Genomic DNA, 19,597 nt, shown 5'->3' on the forward strand with positions numbered 1-19,597 from the left:
ATCACAGTGGATTGAACAGTAGTGCATCATGATTGTGCAAGTGTAAGGACAGTCTAGGTATCAAAAATGTACATGTGAAAAATACTGCGATTTGAGTTGATACTTCTAGATAGTCAAACAACTTTCAAACCTTTTCTCTATTTATAATGAATGTTTACCACATACAGTCCATAAGGATTACATTACCAAAGAATAAACGCACTAAAAGGAATCCCATTCACAAGATGCCAGTATATCTGGCCTTTTACGTTTACGTCCCCTTAATATTTTACTCAGACATGATTGTCTCAGAAGAGACATAATAAAATCTCTATGGCCTTTTCGAAAAATTGTCACATTTCATAATCATAAAAACTGATAACACCAATTATAGCAAAACACCCTGTTAGTATTATGCCTGTGGTGTCAGTTTTAAGTCTGGAGCACAGTGAATCAGCAAGGATTGTGCTGTGTCGTAACACACTAGGGGTTTTCACTGTCTTACTTTGAACATGCTCCACTTTCGAGATATTAAGTCTATTAAAGGACATTTGTGGAGGACACATTCTAAGCGGAAAGAGAGGCAGGAGCAATTTTACGCAGGAGTTTGTTGAGAGCAGTCACCTTCTCCTCCAAAAGGAATGATTTCTTCTCTGCACTTTTCTGCCGCTGCTCAGTTATCTGCAGGGCCTTCATGAGCTCAGCATTCTCAATGTAGAGGTCCTTTAGCAGCAGATCTGACTTAACATTCTTAGACAGCTAATAAGGAGAAACATTGGACAGAGTGTCAATCTTACCATCATAGACACAATGTAAGAGTGTAACAGTATATTTGGTGTTATCTTGATGGACCCACCTGCTCCTTCAGCTGGTTAACCTTCTCCGGCAGCATCAGACGTACCGCCTTTAGCTTGGTTTCCACGTCGTCCATCCGCTCCTGCATGTTCTCCATCACTTTCTCATATTGCTCCTGTTTATACATAAACAAATGTCTGAAGAGATATTTGCAAATGTTTACAGTTTTCCAATTGATTATTATGCCTCGGAGCTCAAGGATCATGTTTTCCCTGCAGACCCATGAGATCATGTTACCAATACTTTTTAATAATTTATAAACAATGTAATTTTTATTCTGTACTGTGTTGATATACTTCAGCATACTGTTTCATTTAAACTATTGTAGTACACACACTTGCAATGTTCTTGTTGCATCACTGTGATCATCCCAAATGGCTGTACTTTAATATTTATCATGGCAATATATAATAATGTGATTTAGAAGGGTATAGTCTGAATAACCCATTATAAAAAGTTGCAATATTTATCCATGGTAAATGAAATTTTCGCTTTAATAGGCAGTTTAGTAAGCAACTGAACCAAGATATGAAGCCATCAAAAGTGCTAGCACTGGAGCTATATACTTAAAGACATACAATGGTGGGATTTCAATGCTTTAAGACATTTGAAGAAACACGTTTCCACCACAAATTCTGGTATACGTGTATGTGTTAGATTTACCTGTTGAAGGTTCAGTTGAGTCCTAGCCTGCTGGGCCTGAGAGTGCAGCTGTACCTCCATCTGCTGTGTTTTACTCTGTTCCTCAGCCAGTTGAGTGAGCAGGTTAGAAAGCTGCTGCTGGGTATTGAGGTCGATCTGTTCCTGTAACTGTTGTACCTCACGAACATGCTGTGCCTCGCTCAGTGATAGAGCAGTATTTGCCCTCAAAGCCTATAAAAGAAAAACAATTAATTTGGGTTTTTCCATTTTAAGTTTATTTCAAGTGTTTTATGTGAGCCTTGTCACATTTTAATCAGCCACAGACAACTTCAAAATATTAAAAAGATTTAAAAATACATTCATACGTATATCAGTATATAAATTAAAATGCTCATTTATATAGTGCAGGTCTAAAGAGTTTATCCAGAGGTAATGACCAGTGTCAGGGTTTACTGTAAAGGACCTTCTCTTTTCATGGGCAAATTAGACAGGAGAATTGATCAGCATAGATTCTAAGTGATTAATGAAATAGTAAAGTTTAAATAATATATTAACATGGTCCATTTTTGTCTTTTTAAATGATGCATCATAAAAACTTGGCTGACCTGTACATTAGACAAAAATGACTTTCTAATAGGTTATGAAATTCAGCAAGGAGGTCCTTACCTGCTCTTCTACTTCCTGCTTGGTGGTCTCCAGTTGAGCCTGTTTGTTTCTTAAGGTGAGGCTTTCATGTTTTAACCTCTGAAGTTCTAACTCTTTAGCATGTAGCTTAGACTCTGAATCTTTCAACTACAAAAAAATTAAACAAACACATTAGATGGCATTTGTGGTATGTACATTCAGTTAAAACAAACAGTGCAGTTGTATTTAATTTATTGAACTAGCCTTAATAACCTGGCACCATCCTCAGCATATAGTGCATTTACAGTTGTATTCTGAAAATATCCTAGAATATGACTATCTATACTCATAGATAGACACATAAATAGATAGAAAGAATGTAAATATCTTGAGGCAATTTATGAGTTCAACTACATTCACATTTTTTTCAATTTGACTAACCTTGTCAAGAAGCTCTTGACATTGTGCCTGCACACTCCGCAGTTGTTCCTGTAGAGCACTGGCTGCTGTCTCTTCCTGCATCCTGTGAACAAGCTGCATATGTTCCTTCTCCTTAACAAATTCATGCATCCTGGTTTCAAGCTCCAGAACCTGATGATTTTATAGAAAGCACAATAAAGCTTCTTGTTGTCGATAATAAAGCACCAAACAAGCTTCATTTTAAGTGTTATTTCCCTCAGTCCTCACCTTCTCTTGAGATTCCTTCAAGAGCATGTGTTGTGTGGACATCTCCTGTAAGTGAGCCTCCTTTTCCTTGCACATTGAATAAATTTGAGAGTGAAGCTGTGCTGACTGGCCTTCAAGTGTATTAATACATCCCTGAAGTTTTTCAAGCTGGTACAGAAATATAGTTTATTTTAGTACAAAATAATTGCTGACAATTTTGAAAACAAAAAGTACGACAAGACTTCTCACCTTTTTATTTTGTTCTTCTGCTTCTGCTAACAAGGTCTCCTTATTCTGCTGAAGCGTTTGGTTTTTCAGGGTTAGGCTGGTCAGAACAGACTCAACCTCTGTTAAGTGGTGAAGCTATCAAGCAAAATGTATAAAGCAAATATTACATTTACAGCTGACATTTGTTTGTGCTTGTTTATCTGTATAAAATCAACTGCTTCAGTTTTTCCCCCATTTAAATACAGTATCACAAAAATACATTTAAAATTTAGTCCAGATAACAAAATACCTTGTCTTTGGCTTCGTTTAACTCTCTCTCTAGGAACTTTTTTTCATCCTGTTTGCTCGCTTGTAGCTGAAACTTCTCTTTCTCTAGACTTCTATTTAAATCTTGGAGCTCTTTGATGAAGATTGTTGTCTCTTCTTGTTCTCGACACACCTGAGAAAGCTTTTCTGTCAACATCTGCACTGTGCCTTGGTCAGACTGGAGGCGAGAATTTAACTCAGCGTTGTCGTTACTAAGCTGCAGGTTTCGTGCACTTAACTCCAAAACCTCTTCTCGGACCTTAGAGTTCTGTTTTTAAAGAGGAAGCACAGCTGAATGAGGCCCAGAGATAATACACAATAAATCTGTGTTTATATAAGAAACTTAATTAAGGAAATGATCTTGCCTCTTTGTGTAACCTCTCCTCTTCTTCCTGGATTTTTATATACTCTCTTTCCAAGTCCTCCAGTTTCTTTCTGGAAGGACCGTTCAGTATTAAAAAAAAACACAATAAGGTTCATATTTTCATGCAATTGCACCAATCTAATCATTTGGTGTGAAATATCATAAGGGCATTATCCAAAAGGCAATTTCTATTCAAATGAAAGCACCGTCATCCAAACTCATACGCAAGAGCTGAAAATGCAATGCACAGTGGGAAAGGAAACAATGAATTGGGAACAGTGAAGGAGATTTAGATATTTATGCTCCATTTTTATTTCAATACCAGTGCTAGACAAATTGGAGAAGCATGTAATTTAATTTACTGCTTTGTATCTATGCCCCAGTACTCCTCAAAAGGATCTATTATGTTTCCATGATGTACTTTGTAGATGTTACACTTCAGTAGATTAGAGAGAAAACACTATTTAACTCAAGTTAAAATCAAGTGATTGGGCAGGAAAATGTACAATTATGTAATATTTTAAATAAAGGCTTAGTTACATCATGAGATAGTCAGACTAGCCTCATCATCTAATAAATAGAAAAAGGAAGATTGATAAAAAGAATACCTCTTTTTGTTGACCTCCTCCTCCAACCTCATTACATCCTGATGTAAAACAACCAACCTGTCCTTCAGTGCACTGTTTTCAGAATTAACCTCATCAAGTTTGGCCCTGGAGGTAGAAAGAAAATGTTTCATTTAATATTGGATTCTTTTTGGGGTTTAAACAATGGTCATGACTGGACCATATTAATAAAGTCACTGATCTAAAAAATATGAACACACACAAATTGAGATAGAACAACAAAAGAAAGATTAGTTGTGAGTAGATGCAGCACTGGACATTTTGCTAAGAAAATGTGTTAGTCATTCATGTAAAATTAAACCATGCAGCAATTCAACAATATTGCAGCAGTTAGTAAATGCAAGTGAAATGATGACTGTTATAGATTTATGATAGAGTAATGCAGATGTGAAGGGTTAAATGGAATTTCATTCCATGACACATCAGTGGATCCTTTGCATCCATGTTGTAGAAGCAAAACAACAATCAACACAGCGTGGATTAATCTGTTTTCTCTCATGGTCACCTACTGGGCCGAACGGGACAAACCTGTGTGGACTTGATGGGTCCATCACTGTTTCCAGAGCAATGACCAGTCTCTCCATCTCTAGTAATTGTCCCTTCATCTGGCCCTTCTCCAACTCAAATGCTTCCTTCACCTGACGAACTTCTGCCTGGGAGTCCATCAAAGACTGCTGCAGCTGATTAGTGGTGTTGTCTGCCTCTCCTCTCAAGGAGCACAGCTCCTTTTCCTTGTCCTCCAGTCGTTGGGTCAAAAGTTGTACCTCATCAGAGAGACGATTGACGTTTTGAAACATCTCCATCTTCTGCTTTACTTCATTCCAGAGCAAGTCTAGCTCTTTGGCTTTGGCATCCAGCTGAGTCCTGAGCTCTAATAATTGTTTGTCCTTGTTCTGTAATTCTAATCTCAGTTCTTTGAGCTCTTCTGTAAGCTTGATTGATTCTGTTTCCATTTCCACAATCTGGGACGAGAGTTGGTCTGCGAGTTTTCTATAACTAAAGTTCTCTTTCAGAAGATGGCTCTTCTCCTCTTGTTCCAAGTTTAGTAGGGTTCGGAGCTGAGTAGCAGAGCCCTGCTCCTTACTTAGAGCATTCTGTAGGTTCTGTACAAGATCATTCAACTGATCCCAGTCCTCAGAGAGATTCTGAAACTTTGCCTGAAGGTCCTTCACCACATTGCCTTGACTTCTCCGTTCCTCCATAAGTCTGTCTCTGTCCATTTCCACTGATTTTAGCTCAGAATCCTGTCGTGACAAATCTTCATCTCTGCTTTTCAATGCCTCCTGTGTTTTCTCCAAGTTTTCTCTAAGTTCACCAAGTTCCTTCTCTTGCTTGTCAAGCTGCGTTTGTTGATGGTTATGTGCAGATGACAAATTATTGCAGTTTCCCTGTATTCTATTCTTTTCATTTTGCACCATCTCCAATTCAATTTTCATGCGATCCCAATCCTCTGTCAACTGACAAAGTTTAGCAAGCAGCTCTTCTTCTCTCTTTTTGTCCTCCACAAGTCCCTCTTCGAGCTGAGACACCTTGCCAAGAAGTGCTTCCTCTTTGTTTTTCTCTACCTTTTGTTGAGAAAGCTTCCTTTCACGTTCAAAATTAAGTTTGTGCTCTAGCTGAGACACCTTACCAAGAAGCTTTTGCTCCATCTCCTTCTTCATATCCATCTCCCTTTCTTTGGCATACAGTTCTGAGGTCAGACTCTGGATGAGGGCATCCTGAGCTTTCATTGACATGGTGTTGTCCTCCAGTTGAACACACATCTCTTCCAGCTTGTCTTCCAACTGCCTCTGCAACAAGAGTGATTCCTCCTCTGCTCTACATTGTAGTTCAGCCTGAACTTGCATCTTGCAAATACACTCCCTCAACTGCCAAACCTCTTCCTGGTGTTTTTCCTCCAGCTTCTTCCTTTCGTAAGCAGCATTACTGCAGATCTGAGCCTGCTCCACCCCTAAACACTCAGCACTGTGAAGGCGTTCCTTGTGCACCTCCTGCTCAAGCTCTTTCACTCTAGCTTCCCATGCACCCATTTCTCTGCAGTGTTGCTTGGTCTGTTCCTGCAGCCGAACTTGCTCACCATGCAGCTGTTGCAGCAAACTGTGTTGGGCCTCGCTGAACTGAGCCTGGATTTGTGATAATTGTTGCTCCAGCTCCTCCCTAGTACAGAGGAAGGCGCTAACTTTTTATATATGCATATCTGCCATGGTGAAATTGCCATGGATACCAGTAAGGATATAGATATAAACTGAAATATAAAATAATCTAAAGTGGGGAAAGCATGCATAATGTAGGTGAATTACATAAAAGTAAAAGGATTATCTGGATTTTATATAAACAATTCTGAAATACAAAACTTCTTGATTATCAATAAGGCCTGTGCCATTATTATTGTTACTGTTATTTCATTATTATGTTTATTATAATGGGGACTGCTAATGCTAAATACACTATAAAGGCCTAATTAGTTATCCAGCTGGCTTCATTCAGTCATCTTCAAGTAACCACTTTATCCTGCTTAGGGTGGAGATGAATCCTGAGCCTACCCCAGGAACACTGGGCTACTGGAATACATCCTGGATGAAACAGCTAGATAAAAATGCAGATTAAAATGGCTAAACAGATCCTCATTAAAAATTAAAATGTTAAGTGATGGCGTGTGGAAATATCCATTTACTGACTTGTTTTCACAAAAGAGGCAAGAAGATGCTTTATTGCATTATCCCTACTGGTGTCATACCTCAAATCTGTCGCAGTGTATTTAAATTAGATTTCAACTGCTACACATCTTTAGATTCAACTGCAGATTCTGAGACCACAGAACATCTGGGCACACCCACCTAACAAGTAGTACTTCCTGGTCCATTTTCAGCTTAAGCTCCGCTTCCAGCTGATCCTTCTCCGAGGTGAGGCGATGCACAATGTTACCAATCTCACGGGCGTAGTTCTGCTCCAGTTCTGCCTGCTCCCGCTGAACTCGGCGCTCCTGTTCAGGTCCCCAAATCATGACTTCACTCTTAATCTTCAGTTCCCCTTCCAACCTCCCCATGCTCTGACTTAGCTGTTCAATCCGCTGCTCTGCCAGAGCCTTCTGCTCCTCTAGTTCACTGATTTCCATCCTGAAACCATGGGCAATCTCCTTACGCTCAACCTCCATGTTCTGCTTCATCAGCTCTATGGTCCGTTCATAGAAGTTTACCTGCAAAGAATACAGAGCATAATAAAATGTTACTCTGGGTAGACAACTTCATTCCGACCATGATTTAATAGTTAACAGATGAGTATCCTTGCTTCATATGCAGGCATCATCTTCATTTTTGTATTTTTACCTTGGTCTCCAGCTGGATCTTCAGATCTTGGATCTCTTGTTCGTATCTTTCCTTGAGTTGCTCCATTGCTAGCTCTGTCTCAATGCTCACAGTGGGGACTAGACTTTCCAATGAACCCAAAGCTGTCAACATAGGAATTCCAGTGTACATTATTTTCCCACCATCATTTGAGAAAATGAGCGTCAATTCCATAATAACTTACCATTTTTGTTAGTGCATTTTGTGATTTTAGGAGAAGAGCCTCTTTTTATTTCAGGGTCATCTGGAAGGCATATAGATATAGTTTTATTATTGTAACATTTCTCAGTGTCTGGAATCTACTGCTGTTGAAAGGAAATTTGTTTCAAAAATCAAGAAAGCACTTTTTATATAGAATTTACCAGAATCAGACTCAGTGGTTAGTGCTTTGCGGCCAGACCAGGTGTGAGCAGAAGACCTGTCCCTTGTTTGTCTTGTTTTCCTTCCTGAACCTTGATTTTTCAGTACTTCCAGCTCAGAGCTCAACTCGTCATTCCTGTCCTGCAGCTCCTGTTGTACACAGATGGTATCATTCAGAAGCATAGAAACAACAGAATCTAGAGTGAAACCAACTAAAACAGAATAAGAATACATTTTATTTTAACATTACAGTAGCATCAGAAAAGTTAAATTGGTTACATGAAAGCAGGGCACTTTCTTTAGCAAGCACTCACAATTAGAATTAGAGTTACTAAAACAACGATCTTACAGTCAAAACGGTTAAAGTTTTAGCTAGGGTGTTTAAAACTTTAGAACCATTTACTATGAAAACAAAAAATCTATTCAAATCCAACAAGGCACAAATAAATATGCATCTAAAAGGCACCAATTTGCACACAAAAAAAAAAAAGACTTACCCTGCACTGCAGTTCATACCGCTTTATAATCCCTGAGAGATGCTCCTCTCGACTTATCAGTCCTGCACTGTTTGGATCTAAACCCTCATACTGCCAATCATAGCAAGCAAAATTATATCACTAGTCATAAACATTGTTATGACTACACATCGTTAACTATAAAAAATTAAGGTTGAACATGGTCACACATTTGAGGGAAACAAGAGACAAAACAACTGACCTTGTCCTGCAGTATATGGTCTAGATCCTTCTTAAGTTTAGAGATGGTGCTTTCAGCTTCAGACAGCTTCCCTTTCAGGGCACAGTTCTCTTCCTCTAGACGACTGTTCTCCTATCAAATGAGATTGCCAAATACTTAACCTGACACCACACCACACAGAAATGTACACCACTCACCATGAGCGAGCAGCTTCTAAATGAAGGAAGCCAGAACAGTATGCAAACAGAGAGAGAGAGAGAGAGAGAGAGAGAGACACAGACAGACAGACAGACAGACAGACAGAGGGATAGGGATATAAGGCAAGACCTGAGGAATACTGACAAGATAGACACAGACAGACAGATAGACCGAACAAATTTAACTATAATCGTAGATCACCTTAAGGGCAGTAGTGCCTTCTTCCTGCAAATTGGCTTCTTGACCTTTGAGCAGTTCTACTTCCTCCCTCAACTTGTCTCTCTCCTTCTCCAACTGCTGAAGTAGCACCTCATTCTCCTGCTCTGTTTCACTTCTCAAGGCACTTAGCTTTTCTCGGAATTCCTGCTCCAGATCCCTAAAACAAACAGAAATATGTGTCTTACTATTCATAAATTAATAGATCTTTTAAAAATGTAAATTTATGAATTGATTTTAAGCTAATTGTATATTTTACATGTATAAAAGGAGCTTACTTGATCTTAGACTCATTAAGTGACTCCATAGCGGCATGGCGGTCATCAATCTCCCTGACCAGCTGTAGGTTACGACGCTCAGTCAGTTCAAATTGTGCCTTGGCCATGTCTCTCTCCTGGCATGCCTGATTTGCCAGTGCTCTAAATAATGGTCAGATACAAGAAACAACCCATCAGAAGATGACACAATCCTAAGGATATCAAAAGCTTCAATAATCAGGAACATTTAATTTTCATAATCTTTTTATAGATCTAGGGGTAGAATGTAGCAAACATTATTCTTCCAAAGACAGGGGAAAATGTGCCAAACAAGCAGCATATCAGCTCTAGGTGAATAAATGCTCCAACAGTGTTTTCAGATGTGGTGCCTCCTTTACTGTTAGAATAACCTCTTCTGGGAAAGCTTACCACTAAATTTTGGATTGCGGCTATGGGGATTTGCCTGTTCAGCCATAAGAACATTAGTGAAGTTGGACAGTGATGTCAGGCGAGGAGGTCTGGTGCAGTGTTCAGTGTTCTAACTTGTTAAATTTTCCAAACTACTTTAATAAACCATGTCTTCATGTAGCTTTCTCAGTGCACAGAGGCATAGACGTGATGGAAAATGTGTGGGCCATTTTAAGGAAAGTTTACTACTACAGTGAACAAAGACATTCTAGATGCATTCTTTGATGCAACATTTTGAGGAAGGCTCACATGTAGGTGTGATGGTCAGGTGTCCACATACTTTTGGCATATAGTGTATGTATCTGTAATTTGTGGACCGTTTCTATAAAATAGGTGGAAGTTTCAGAAACCTACTGAAGGAACTGGATCTCATCCTTGTAGGAGATGAGTGCAGCCTGGTGGATGCCGTTGCCACTGACCAGCAGCTCATTGTCCAAAGCAAGAGTGAGATCAGCCAGGCTAAGCCGTTCTTCCAAAGAGAAATCCAGAGTCTGCAAAGGGGTTTAAGAAAGTACTACACTGGAATTATTCTCATAATGCACAAAAATTTGGATTTAATTTTATATGAGAACATTGACCACATCGCAAATCTTGCAGTTGCCAATAAATGTTGTACATGACTTTCAAAACCCAATATTTAGTATGAAAATAAAACATCCTAAACCACTCATATCATAGAACACACACTCACTTATCTTTGCCCAATATTCTCATACTAGTACAAAGACATTTAGTACTCTAGTACACCGAGTTGTTTGCTCAAGCATTTTTACTCAAACACACCTACAAAGAAAAATATCCAGTTCTGACCTGAAGGATATCTCTGCTGTTGCGAATTCCTTCTTCAGTCCAAAAGGTGATGACACTTTCTGGACTGGTGCAGCCCGAGCCATCATCCAGCCGAGTGAGCAGTCTCTGACCCACAGTGGCAGAGAGCAATGAGGGGGAGGTGGAGCGCAGAACTCGCTCCTCAAGGTCCTGTGAGATCACAGATAATGACATTAAAAACAGCACATCTCAAACAGCTGGATCTCCCTAAGAATGATTAAAAAACACTTAAAAAGAAACACAGAACAGTTTAGTGCCTCCAAAGTCCCATGCCTCCAAAGAACACTGGACAGTGTGAGCTGTGGAATTTTAAACAAGAGAAACACTGTTTTACATCGCGCTAAAAATGCTTGTGTTGTAAGCTATAAGCTCCTTAAAATGGCTTAACCTACTTTTGGAACAAACCAAAACATTCATATTACATCCACAACAAGAGTGACTTGCACTTTTATTAAATTTAATCTTTTATATCTTTTTCACTAAATTAATTTCTAATTTCATCTTCTTATATAAGTTCTGCTTTTATAAGGATCTGTGAACAAAAAAAGCATTTTCTGGTGATGGCTTTTGATAATATGTCTGGATTAATAAAATCACCTCAGAAAAGTCCAGAGTGCTGTCACTGTAAAACTCAATATTATCTTGAAGTCCCCATGGTTTTAAATGCAGTCCAGATAAAATTCCTGAAGTGCAATACATTGTGCTCATGCTCCACATGACTGTGGTTATAGAAATCCATTCTTTGTTATGTTCAGAGGGCTAAAATCCAGAGAAAACTCCACCTTCCCAGTTAACTTAATTACTTCCAGCATCTGCTGGCCTCAGTTATTTGGCCTGGTATTGGAGCTGTTTAAACAGTCCTATTTGGCACAGGTAAGTATTTAGCTGCCTATATTTTCTGCCTGTACAAAAATCTAACATAATGAGATCATATTTTAAATATACATTTGTGGTGCTCACAGATTAATAGCTTTGAAAGAGGATGTAAAAGTCATTAAAAATACCCTGGCAAACTCCTATAGCAAATAGTTAAATGGAATAAACATGTCTGATTAGAGCATAAAGATGTATCCATTCTCTCATGTTATACATCTAGGGCATTGTGTAAAACTGCATTACTCAACACAGGCTGTAAGTGTACTGACCTGTGAGAAAGAGCATCGAGCAATGACTCGGGCAGGGGTGGATGCAGCTTTGGGTTCAGGCAAATCACCATGTATAAACAAACCACTCTGGAACTCAGTAAGGCTCACTCTCCCATCCTGGTCTTTATCTAGTTTCCTGAAGAGATTGTCTAACTCCTATGTATAGACATATGGGTTAAACAAATTTAAAGAACATGAAATTTAATAAAAAATTTACTTCTTGTAGATATCCATGCCATTATTTTCATAAGACAGATATCATTCTTTATATCTGCTTTATTCGTACTGACACATTCTGAATGTTACAGTAAGAATAAAGTTGCACATTATAAGACAAGTAACATTTAAAGCATATTAGTTTGTTTTTTGCATAATATTTTAGTCATTGCCAGTTTCCACCCATTAACTAGCTTTCTTAATGCATGACCACTATGATCATCATAGGGTAGATAAACACTTGGGGGAATGCACTAACTGCCATATTCTGTATACACAAGCTAACAAATACTTGGCATTGTCTCATGCAACTCTAAACAACAAGGGAAAATGGAATGCCATTCTACTTATCCACAGAAAGGGCTATGGTTGTCTGTACTTATTACCACAGTTGCTTGTGGCACTGTAAAGAATTGTTCTTGTAAACTCATGTCAATAGAGCAAACAATGATGCCTGCATTGGATGCTGGAGCAAAGCATCCTTGACGTTGACACGGTGACATTGTACAGAATCACAACTTAAGGCATTTCCACTAAGAAAGTAGACCAAATTGAGGTGCGGCCTTGCTGGGAATTTCCCCAAAACACAGTGGAAGGATTGCACACAAACACCTACTGTTGTGATGAAACAAAATCCTTTTTTGAACCAGACAGATTATGCATCCTAGAAATCAGCAGGGAGATTTTTTTTTAACTTTTACTATCAACATAGTGGATGGCTATGTCATTCACCACAGTTTAGGTTGCTCCAGTTCTGTACTTTTGTTTAAATGTACCTCAGATTGTAGATCCTTGAGGCCGATGTGGTCACATACTAGCAACAGCTCTTGCTTGTTCAGTGAGCCTCCAGCTCCAACCCCCAGCTCCTTCCAAACCGCTCTCACCTGCTCATCTGTTATTTCCTGGCAAGGACCAATGGAGTGCTTCCGACTTCCTGAGCTGTCTGGCTTCCAGCGCTTTAACTGGCCTGGAAGGGTTTGTAAAATTGTGCAGTATTTAAAAGAAGGACAGTAAGTGTTCAATAACATGAATAATAATATTCTGCACTATTTCTAGGTCTGTGATATTGACCATGCTTTGTACAAAAGGTTTGTCCTCATGCCTAATCTCTTCTACTGAAGCATGTGTTCAGATGACTGATGGATTTGAGAGGATTTGATAAGGTTTTGCACCAGCCTGTGTAGTCCGTGCCAGCTTGAGTGCACACTGTCATTAAAGCAAAAAAGGACATACCAAATACTAAGAAATTCTGAAATTTGTGTAAATATTTCAAAGTTGACAATCACATAATCACATAGAACACTATCTTGTTCTACAGATAAAACAAGACAATATACAGAGAGTGACCATAAAACTTACCTTGTGCTTCAAAATGAAGTGAGTGTTGAATGGCACTTTGTTTTTCCCTGCTTGTTTCCTTGTTGCTCCCGGTGTCTTCATCAGACTTCAAACTCTAAAATATGAATGTAACAGTTCAGCAATCATTCTTTCAGAATAAAGTTAATCAAAATTGTCACTGCTTTATTAAACGTGTGTTGTTGGTGCCACTGCCTCTGCACTGTATAGTTGTTTCTATGAAATAAAAATATCAACGTTTGCAGCAGCATGGATTAATCCACTAAAGGCAGAGTAAAATATAACCACGAGGAATTCCAAACATTACTTTTGCTACAGTGAGCAGGAATAACTCTCAGGCAGCAGAATAAAGAGTTGTCTCATCTTCATCCCTCACTCCCTGCGACCTCGTGTATAGTTTTGTTTCTGACTGTGGCTCAGGTGGAATTAGGCTTTCTCTTAAACTGTACAACATGTTCAATGTGTAGAACCCTTTATGTTACATACAACTATATGGCTAAACGTTTGCAGACACTTGACAATAATATTCTTATGTTCTTGGTGAACATCACATTCTAGATTAAAATCCCCATTTGCTGCTCTTCAGGGAAGGCTTTCAGATTGATCAGGGGTGTCGAACCTTATCTGGAAAGTGCAGGTGTGGGTTTTCAGTCCAATTAAACAGGACTCACGCCTGATTTATGAGTTGATCTTGGCTTTCAATAAACTCAGGTGTGGCTTAAAATGAAAACCTGCACCCACACTGTCACCTTCTGGTGATGAGAATAAGACTGGACACCTCTACACTAGATGTTTGGATGTGGCTGTGGTGATTTGTCACAATAAGTCTATCATATGAGAAATGTATTACCAACAGATATATTACATCCACAATCAAGGCAAACACACAATATCCAGAAAAATTGTACTATTGTTGGTAATGGTAAGAGGTGTTTAATATGCATTTAAGTATTTTAGTATGCATATTTCATGTGGAAAAAGTAATGTACTGGTCCATGATAGCATCTGAGGAGCACAGATTTAAAAGTATCCTGCAGTGAGTTTTTCTAAGTAAATATTCTGTACATGTAAACCTAGGGACATTTCAGCACCTTTTCTGAGACTAAATAAGCAACATAATACAACTGTGGGTTTTACACATGTAGCTTAATCCCTGTATCACTGCAGTGCAGTTCTATGAGTGAGGAAACACTCATAGAACACACCAATCCAATCACAACTGACAAAAAGGGGTCACTGTTCAGCATCTAGCCATGCGTGATAAAACACACGCAAGCCACAATCAATATTCATCAGCTTGAGGTATTGAACAGCATTACATAACTGTTCACAAACAGTGTTCCAGCAGAGAGTACAGGGTGTTTGCCTCTTCTGTCCCTCTCATATAGTATCTCACTCCCTCCAACATCTCTATTCACCCAGTCCTGCAGTCTCTCTCTTCTCTCTCACATTCACACTCTCTTTTAACTTTAGCTTTGTAGGAAACTTACAAAGTTTGTCACTGTAAAAACTAAACCTCTACATTAAAATAGTGTTGATAAGAAACTTTCATTCTACATAAAGCATGTCATAATACCATTCATATCCACTGAAGAAAGAGAATCCTACAAGGAACATGTAACTGTTCATGCACTTGTTAATCCTGATCCTGTTTCAACCCTCCTAAAAAACAAACAATATATAATTACTTCCAGCATCTACTGGCTTCAAGTTTTTCCACTGGTATGATCTTGGACTGTTAATAAAAAAAAAAGGGGACAAAAATATGGTACAAAATGTCTGTCTATACCTGTTACATAAAATCATGCTTATAGCAAATCATATTACATAAAAGACTGGAAATGCACTACAGTTATTTGCATAACAGCTCCACTGAACATTCCGAAAAGATATGAAATCTCAGATTACTGATCCCCTTCCTCCACAGAAACTCACAGTAACTCATAGTCTTTACCCTTTATACTTGTTTCTGATTCTTAATAAAGAATCATGTGCATTTACTTTCAGTATAAAACACTTCATGTTATGATTTAACGTACTTGTTAGTTATTTAAATGATCATATTGTTTCGTGAAATATGACTGTGAATTTTCCTCTTCACCACACTGCATATTATTCCAAAGAAAGTGGCTCAAAAACCATAATGTCCCTCAGGCTGTTAATCTGTGCCAGCTGGGTTACATAAAAGCCCTACATATTTCAGAAATGCAGAGACAGAGAAAGGGAGAAAATTTGGTATGCAAATATGTGTTTCTAAAATGAGAGACCAGCAGACCCGATTACAGTGTATCGCAGGCTAGTTACTCACTCAAAATGTGTGTCTTCACCCTGGTCTCCACCCAAACCAACCAAACAAGACTTCTAATCTAAACATTTAAAGTCAAATCACTATAACTAACAGATAATCATACAGCTCTAAAATTACACTGGCTCAAGTGAAGTCTGTTGTATAAACAGCAGACAAATGGTGTTCCTTGCCAACACAAATTGCAATGTGATTGACTTGTGGAATAGCATGTGTTCTGAGAGAGACTCCTCTTAGCATGAGAGACACTTTTTTCCATAAGAGAAGAGATCCTAACGACCACTGTTGAGTTAAGAATGTTTCTTAACACCATGAACAATGCTGGTTTGAGTCTCCCTCCCCCTTCAAAGATTGACACGGATGCATCTCAAACAAAGAGGTTTGTTACAGTTAGCATTTGCTCTAGCAAACTCAAACAACACATTAGGTGTTTAGGGAATTGGTAATAAAATACCTCAGAAATCAAATAGAAAGGCAATAAAGCTTGATTGCAGGAGAAGTTTCACCACACATTTTTTTTTCTCAGTGCAGACTGTCAGTAAATAAAAGATTCCCAGAAGGAAAATGTGAGTAATACAAAGACCCCATTTAAGCAGCACTCTTGCACTGTAGCTGGAGAGTGAAAAAGTGTATTGAACCATTCTTTGATCCCAAGCCAACAGCAACACTGAGGGTTGGTGAAGGTGGAGGTTGAAGAAAAGGCAGCCACTTGCACATTCCAAGTTACCACACTTCCTGAGTAGCGAGCAGCTGTGCTCACACTCCCGTCGTGCTACAGTCAGTGATTCAGGTATGCAGTGCTCTAACTCTGCTATTCAACTACCAACACTTCTAAAAGCAACCTTGAGCATTATCTAACTCAGACTCTGACATTTTAAACCTGTATGAATACAACACATTTAGAGACACACTGAGCTATAAATATTTATACAGTCTCTGATAAGGTAAGAATACCATCCTTGAAACCAGACTGAGAGTGTGAGACTGAAACTTCTTACCTCCACACTCTCTAGCGAGGTGGAGCGTCTGAGCTTGGCCCGCCTCACACCTGTTGAGGGGGTCTCATCCTTCTCTGTCTCATCCGTCAGGACAGAAGTGGTTTTATCGGGTCGTGACCTGCGTCCATAGCGTTTGGTCCCCTTCACGAACTTTGGGCTCACCTCCTCTGGGACTGCTAATAATATTATTGATAAACAACATGCAGTACAAGACTTAAAAGAAAATAGTACAAGAAATGAGCTTTTAAAAAGGTATAAAATACAATAAAAAAACCTATAAAAAGGTTTTAGAAAATACACTCAAGATGTTACATCTATAATTTCAAATGAAATCTCAAGAAAGTCATCATGGCTTACAAGACATCGACTGACAAAAGTGAACTTAAACTGGTCAGTCATGGCTGGTTTAACATCTATTAATTTATTATTTACAAGATTCACTTGTCATGTGACAATAAAAGTTGTTTTTTTTATTAGAAAATTCTTCCAAAAAAAGAATCAGAATAAATAAATTAAAATAAGTTACTGGTAACATAAAAACATTGACATGATCCAATCTTGTTATAAAGATATTTCTTCATATTACATAGTTTCTATTTATTTACAAATGTAACTACATTAACGAGTGTTTTGTGGACTGATCATTTATACTGAATAGGCCAACACACACACACACAGGCATGCACACTGTAATTACACTGTACCTGGCTCAAGGTAGCTGCTTTCCTCTTCAGATGTTGAAAAGTCTAATGATCTGGAGAGCACAGCTACAAAACCCTCCTTGAACTCTTCAAAATTCACCTGAAGCCATAAAAAGAGATTATTAATATAATTCTAAAACGTTAATATGTACATTGTACATGTTGTAATTTGTATTTTTTTTTTCTTTAATTGATTTGATTATAACATTTTATTTTTATTTAAACAAAATGTTTTTCAAAGACATTGCGGAGCAAAATGGAAAATAGTATGGTAATATAATCTACATTATGTATACATTTAATACATTATGTATTAAAACACACTGGCTGACACAGTCAGCTGGTTTCATAACAGAGCTGCTATGCATTATCACCCTTGCATAATGCTGTGGCCCGAGCAGTATGTCCAGCAGAAGCGGTAGATGAGCATCCAAACCCAGCTTGTGGCACAGTGCAGTGAGCTCTTCTTTATCCAGGTACCCTGTGCCTGTAGTGTCACAACTGTCAAACTCCTCTTTCAGCTGAGTCACATAACGGTTCTGCTCATCCTCATCCATTCCACCACATACTGCGCAACCTGCTTAACCTATGGAGACATATAACAATAATAGATAGATAGATAGATAGATAGATAGATAGATAGATAGATAGATAGATAGAACTATGAATCGTGATTATAAAATAAACACTACTATGCAGAAGGGTTTTTGATGATCTTAATGTGCTTAATGCTTTTACAATTTTATCTATTATATAGTGTACAATATTGTATTGTCTGCATTTATTACATTTATGGACTTTTGCGATGTCTGTCACTGTTATTATATTGTCTGATATCTCATGTTGTCTCATGCTAATTGTATGACCATGATTCTGTCTGTATATGACGACAGGAATGACAATAACAGCCTAACTGACTACTTTACTTGACTAGATAGATAAATTGCAGGCATCTTGTGACTTTATTTTAAAATAAAACAACCAATAAGTATCATAGGTTCTCAAGATGATAGTCTTTTTTTTGTAATTGCAAAATGAATTATGTTGTTCATTTGCTTAATATAGTATACGTTACGGCTATGTCTTTACTAGTACTATAAACTCACACACTTACAGAAAAAAACATTTGTCTTACTACACTTCCACTAACATCATTATTAAGGCATTAATTCAATGCATACACCTAAATCTACACCTACAGTCATAGCCAGTAATCAAAACGGGAATCTTTTGACCTGTTTTATTTTATTTATTTATTTATAAAACATTTTGCTTGTTTGTTTCTAGGCAGCTTTCCTATTTGGGGCCAACTAAGTGTCCTCACAGGGGTTAGCTGGTTGCCTCCAAGACACACACACAGCACACACACACACACACACACACACACCATGAAAGAGGGCTCAAGAGGGCACATATTTGCTTTAACACATTTATGAAGTACATTCGACAGAAAAGTTCAAAGTGTGTTACACACAGCTATGTATACGTGCGTTTCCCATGATGTATTGCGCTCAGCCTGAACGCTTCACCATAGGAACGAGACTCGACTATACCGAAAACAAAAGCCTGATCATCAAGACTGCTTCAGCAACAACTTCTACTGTTAGAAAACAGTCAGTTTCATGAGCAACACTGAATTCCTCAAACCACTGGGAGCAGATGCGTGGGCGATCTGTACTCCAAAATATGCACACGTAACTGCAATAGTGAAACATGAGTCCATCTTACCGTTCTTAATGTACCGACCCGTTACTTTCGATAGAAAAATCCTCTCTGTTTTATCCCATCTCACCAACGCAAGGCAGAAAGAACTAAAGTGATAAATAAACTCCCAGTGTAATCCACAGAAACGTAAGCAGGACAGTGTTTGAGTTACCGGTACGGACTGTGAGGTTCTCTCGCTGTTAGTTAGTTAGTTATTGCTCATTCAGTGATGCTGGGACTGCAAAGAACACAGAAAACACACGAGCTACTCAGCAGCCCCTACCGGCCAGGCGGCTGATATTGTGGACCGTCTGTGATCACTGGCATTACAATACATGGAGCTCTCAGCAATGCTTATACACTATATTGCCAAAGGTTTTGGGACACCCCTCCAAATCACTGAATTCAGGTTTTGTTTTTCAGGGGTTGGGCTTGGCTCCTTAGTTCCAGTGAAAGGAACTCTTAATGCTTCAGCATACCAAGACATTTTGGACAGTTTGGAGATGACCCCTTCC

At 38.5% G+C, this 19,597-nt stretch overlaps 1 protein-coding gene across 3 annotated transcripts; it reads right to left on the reverse strand.

The window, feature by feature from the left end:
* Positions 1–129: 129 nt before the first annotated feature.
* Positions 130–19,338, reverse strand: ninl (ninein-like). 3 transcript variants are annotated; one of them, XM_058385843.1, is made up of 28 exons: positions 19,107–19,338; positions 17,753–17,964; positions 17,382–17,478; positions 16,678–16,850; positions 13,378–13,471; positions 12,795–12,985; positions 11,803–11,958; positions 10,640–10,807; positions 10,184–10,320; positions 9,383–9,523; positions 9,090–9,264; positions 8,712–8,822; positions 8,492–8,581; positions 7,997–8,144; positions 7,819–7,878; positions 7,617–7,738; positions 7,128–7,486; positions 4,819–6,447; positions 4,273–4,377; positions 3,666–3,735; positions 3,284–3,568; positions 3,016–3,129; positions 2,788–2,934; positions 2,542–2,691; positions 2,143–2,268; positions 1,498–1,707; positions 836–949; positions 130–738 (listed from the first exon to the last, which is right to left on the reverse strand). In XM_058385843.1, the coding sequence occupies exons 2-28, from the start codon at positions 17,933–17,935 to the stop codon at positions 547–549; spliced, it is 5,547 nt and encodes a 1,848-aa protein (XP_058241826.1). In that variant the 5' UTR covers positions 17,936–17,964; positions 19,107–19,338; the 3' UTR covers positions 130–546. The 3 variants fall into 3 exon arrangements, with proteins under 3 accessions (XP_058241826.1, XP_058241825.1, XP_058241827.1); XM_058385842.1 differs by having other exon boundaries at positions 16,678–16,853; XM_058385844.1 differs by lacking the exon at positions 4,819–6,447 and having other exon boundaries at positions 16,678–16,853; positions 19,107–19,336.
* Between the last annotated feature and the right edge of the window lie 259 nt (positions 19,339–19,597).

Source organism: Hemibagrus wyckioides, linkage group LG03 (assembly GCF_019097595.1).
Source record: "Hemibagrus wyckioides isolate EC202008001 linkage group LG03, SWU_Hwy_1.0, whole genome shotgun sequence".
Taxonomy (NCBI): Eukaryota; Metazoa; Chordata; class Actinopteri; order Siluriformes; family Bagridae; genus Hemibagrus; species Hemibagrus wyckioides.

Excerpts from the sequence above, each read along its gene's own strand:
- ninl (XM_058385842.1), bottom strand. The coding sequence starts at position 17,935 with ATGGATGAGGATGAGCAGAACCGTTATGTGACTCAGCTGAAAGAGGAG. Across the intron at positions 10,808-11,802 it reads CTCGATGCTCTTTCTCACAG|GACCTTGAGGAGCGAGTTCT; the intron begins GTCAGTACACTT and ends GTGATCTCACAG. Across the intron at positions 2,269-2,541 it reads GTCAAGAGCTTCTTGACAAG|TTGAAAGATTCAGAGTCTAA; the intron begins GTTAGTCAAATT and ends ATTTTTTTGTAG.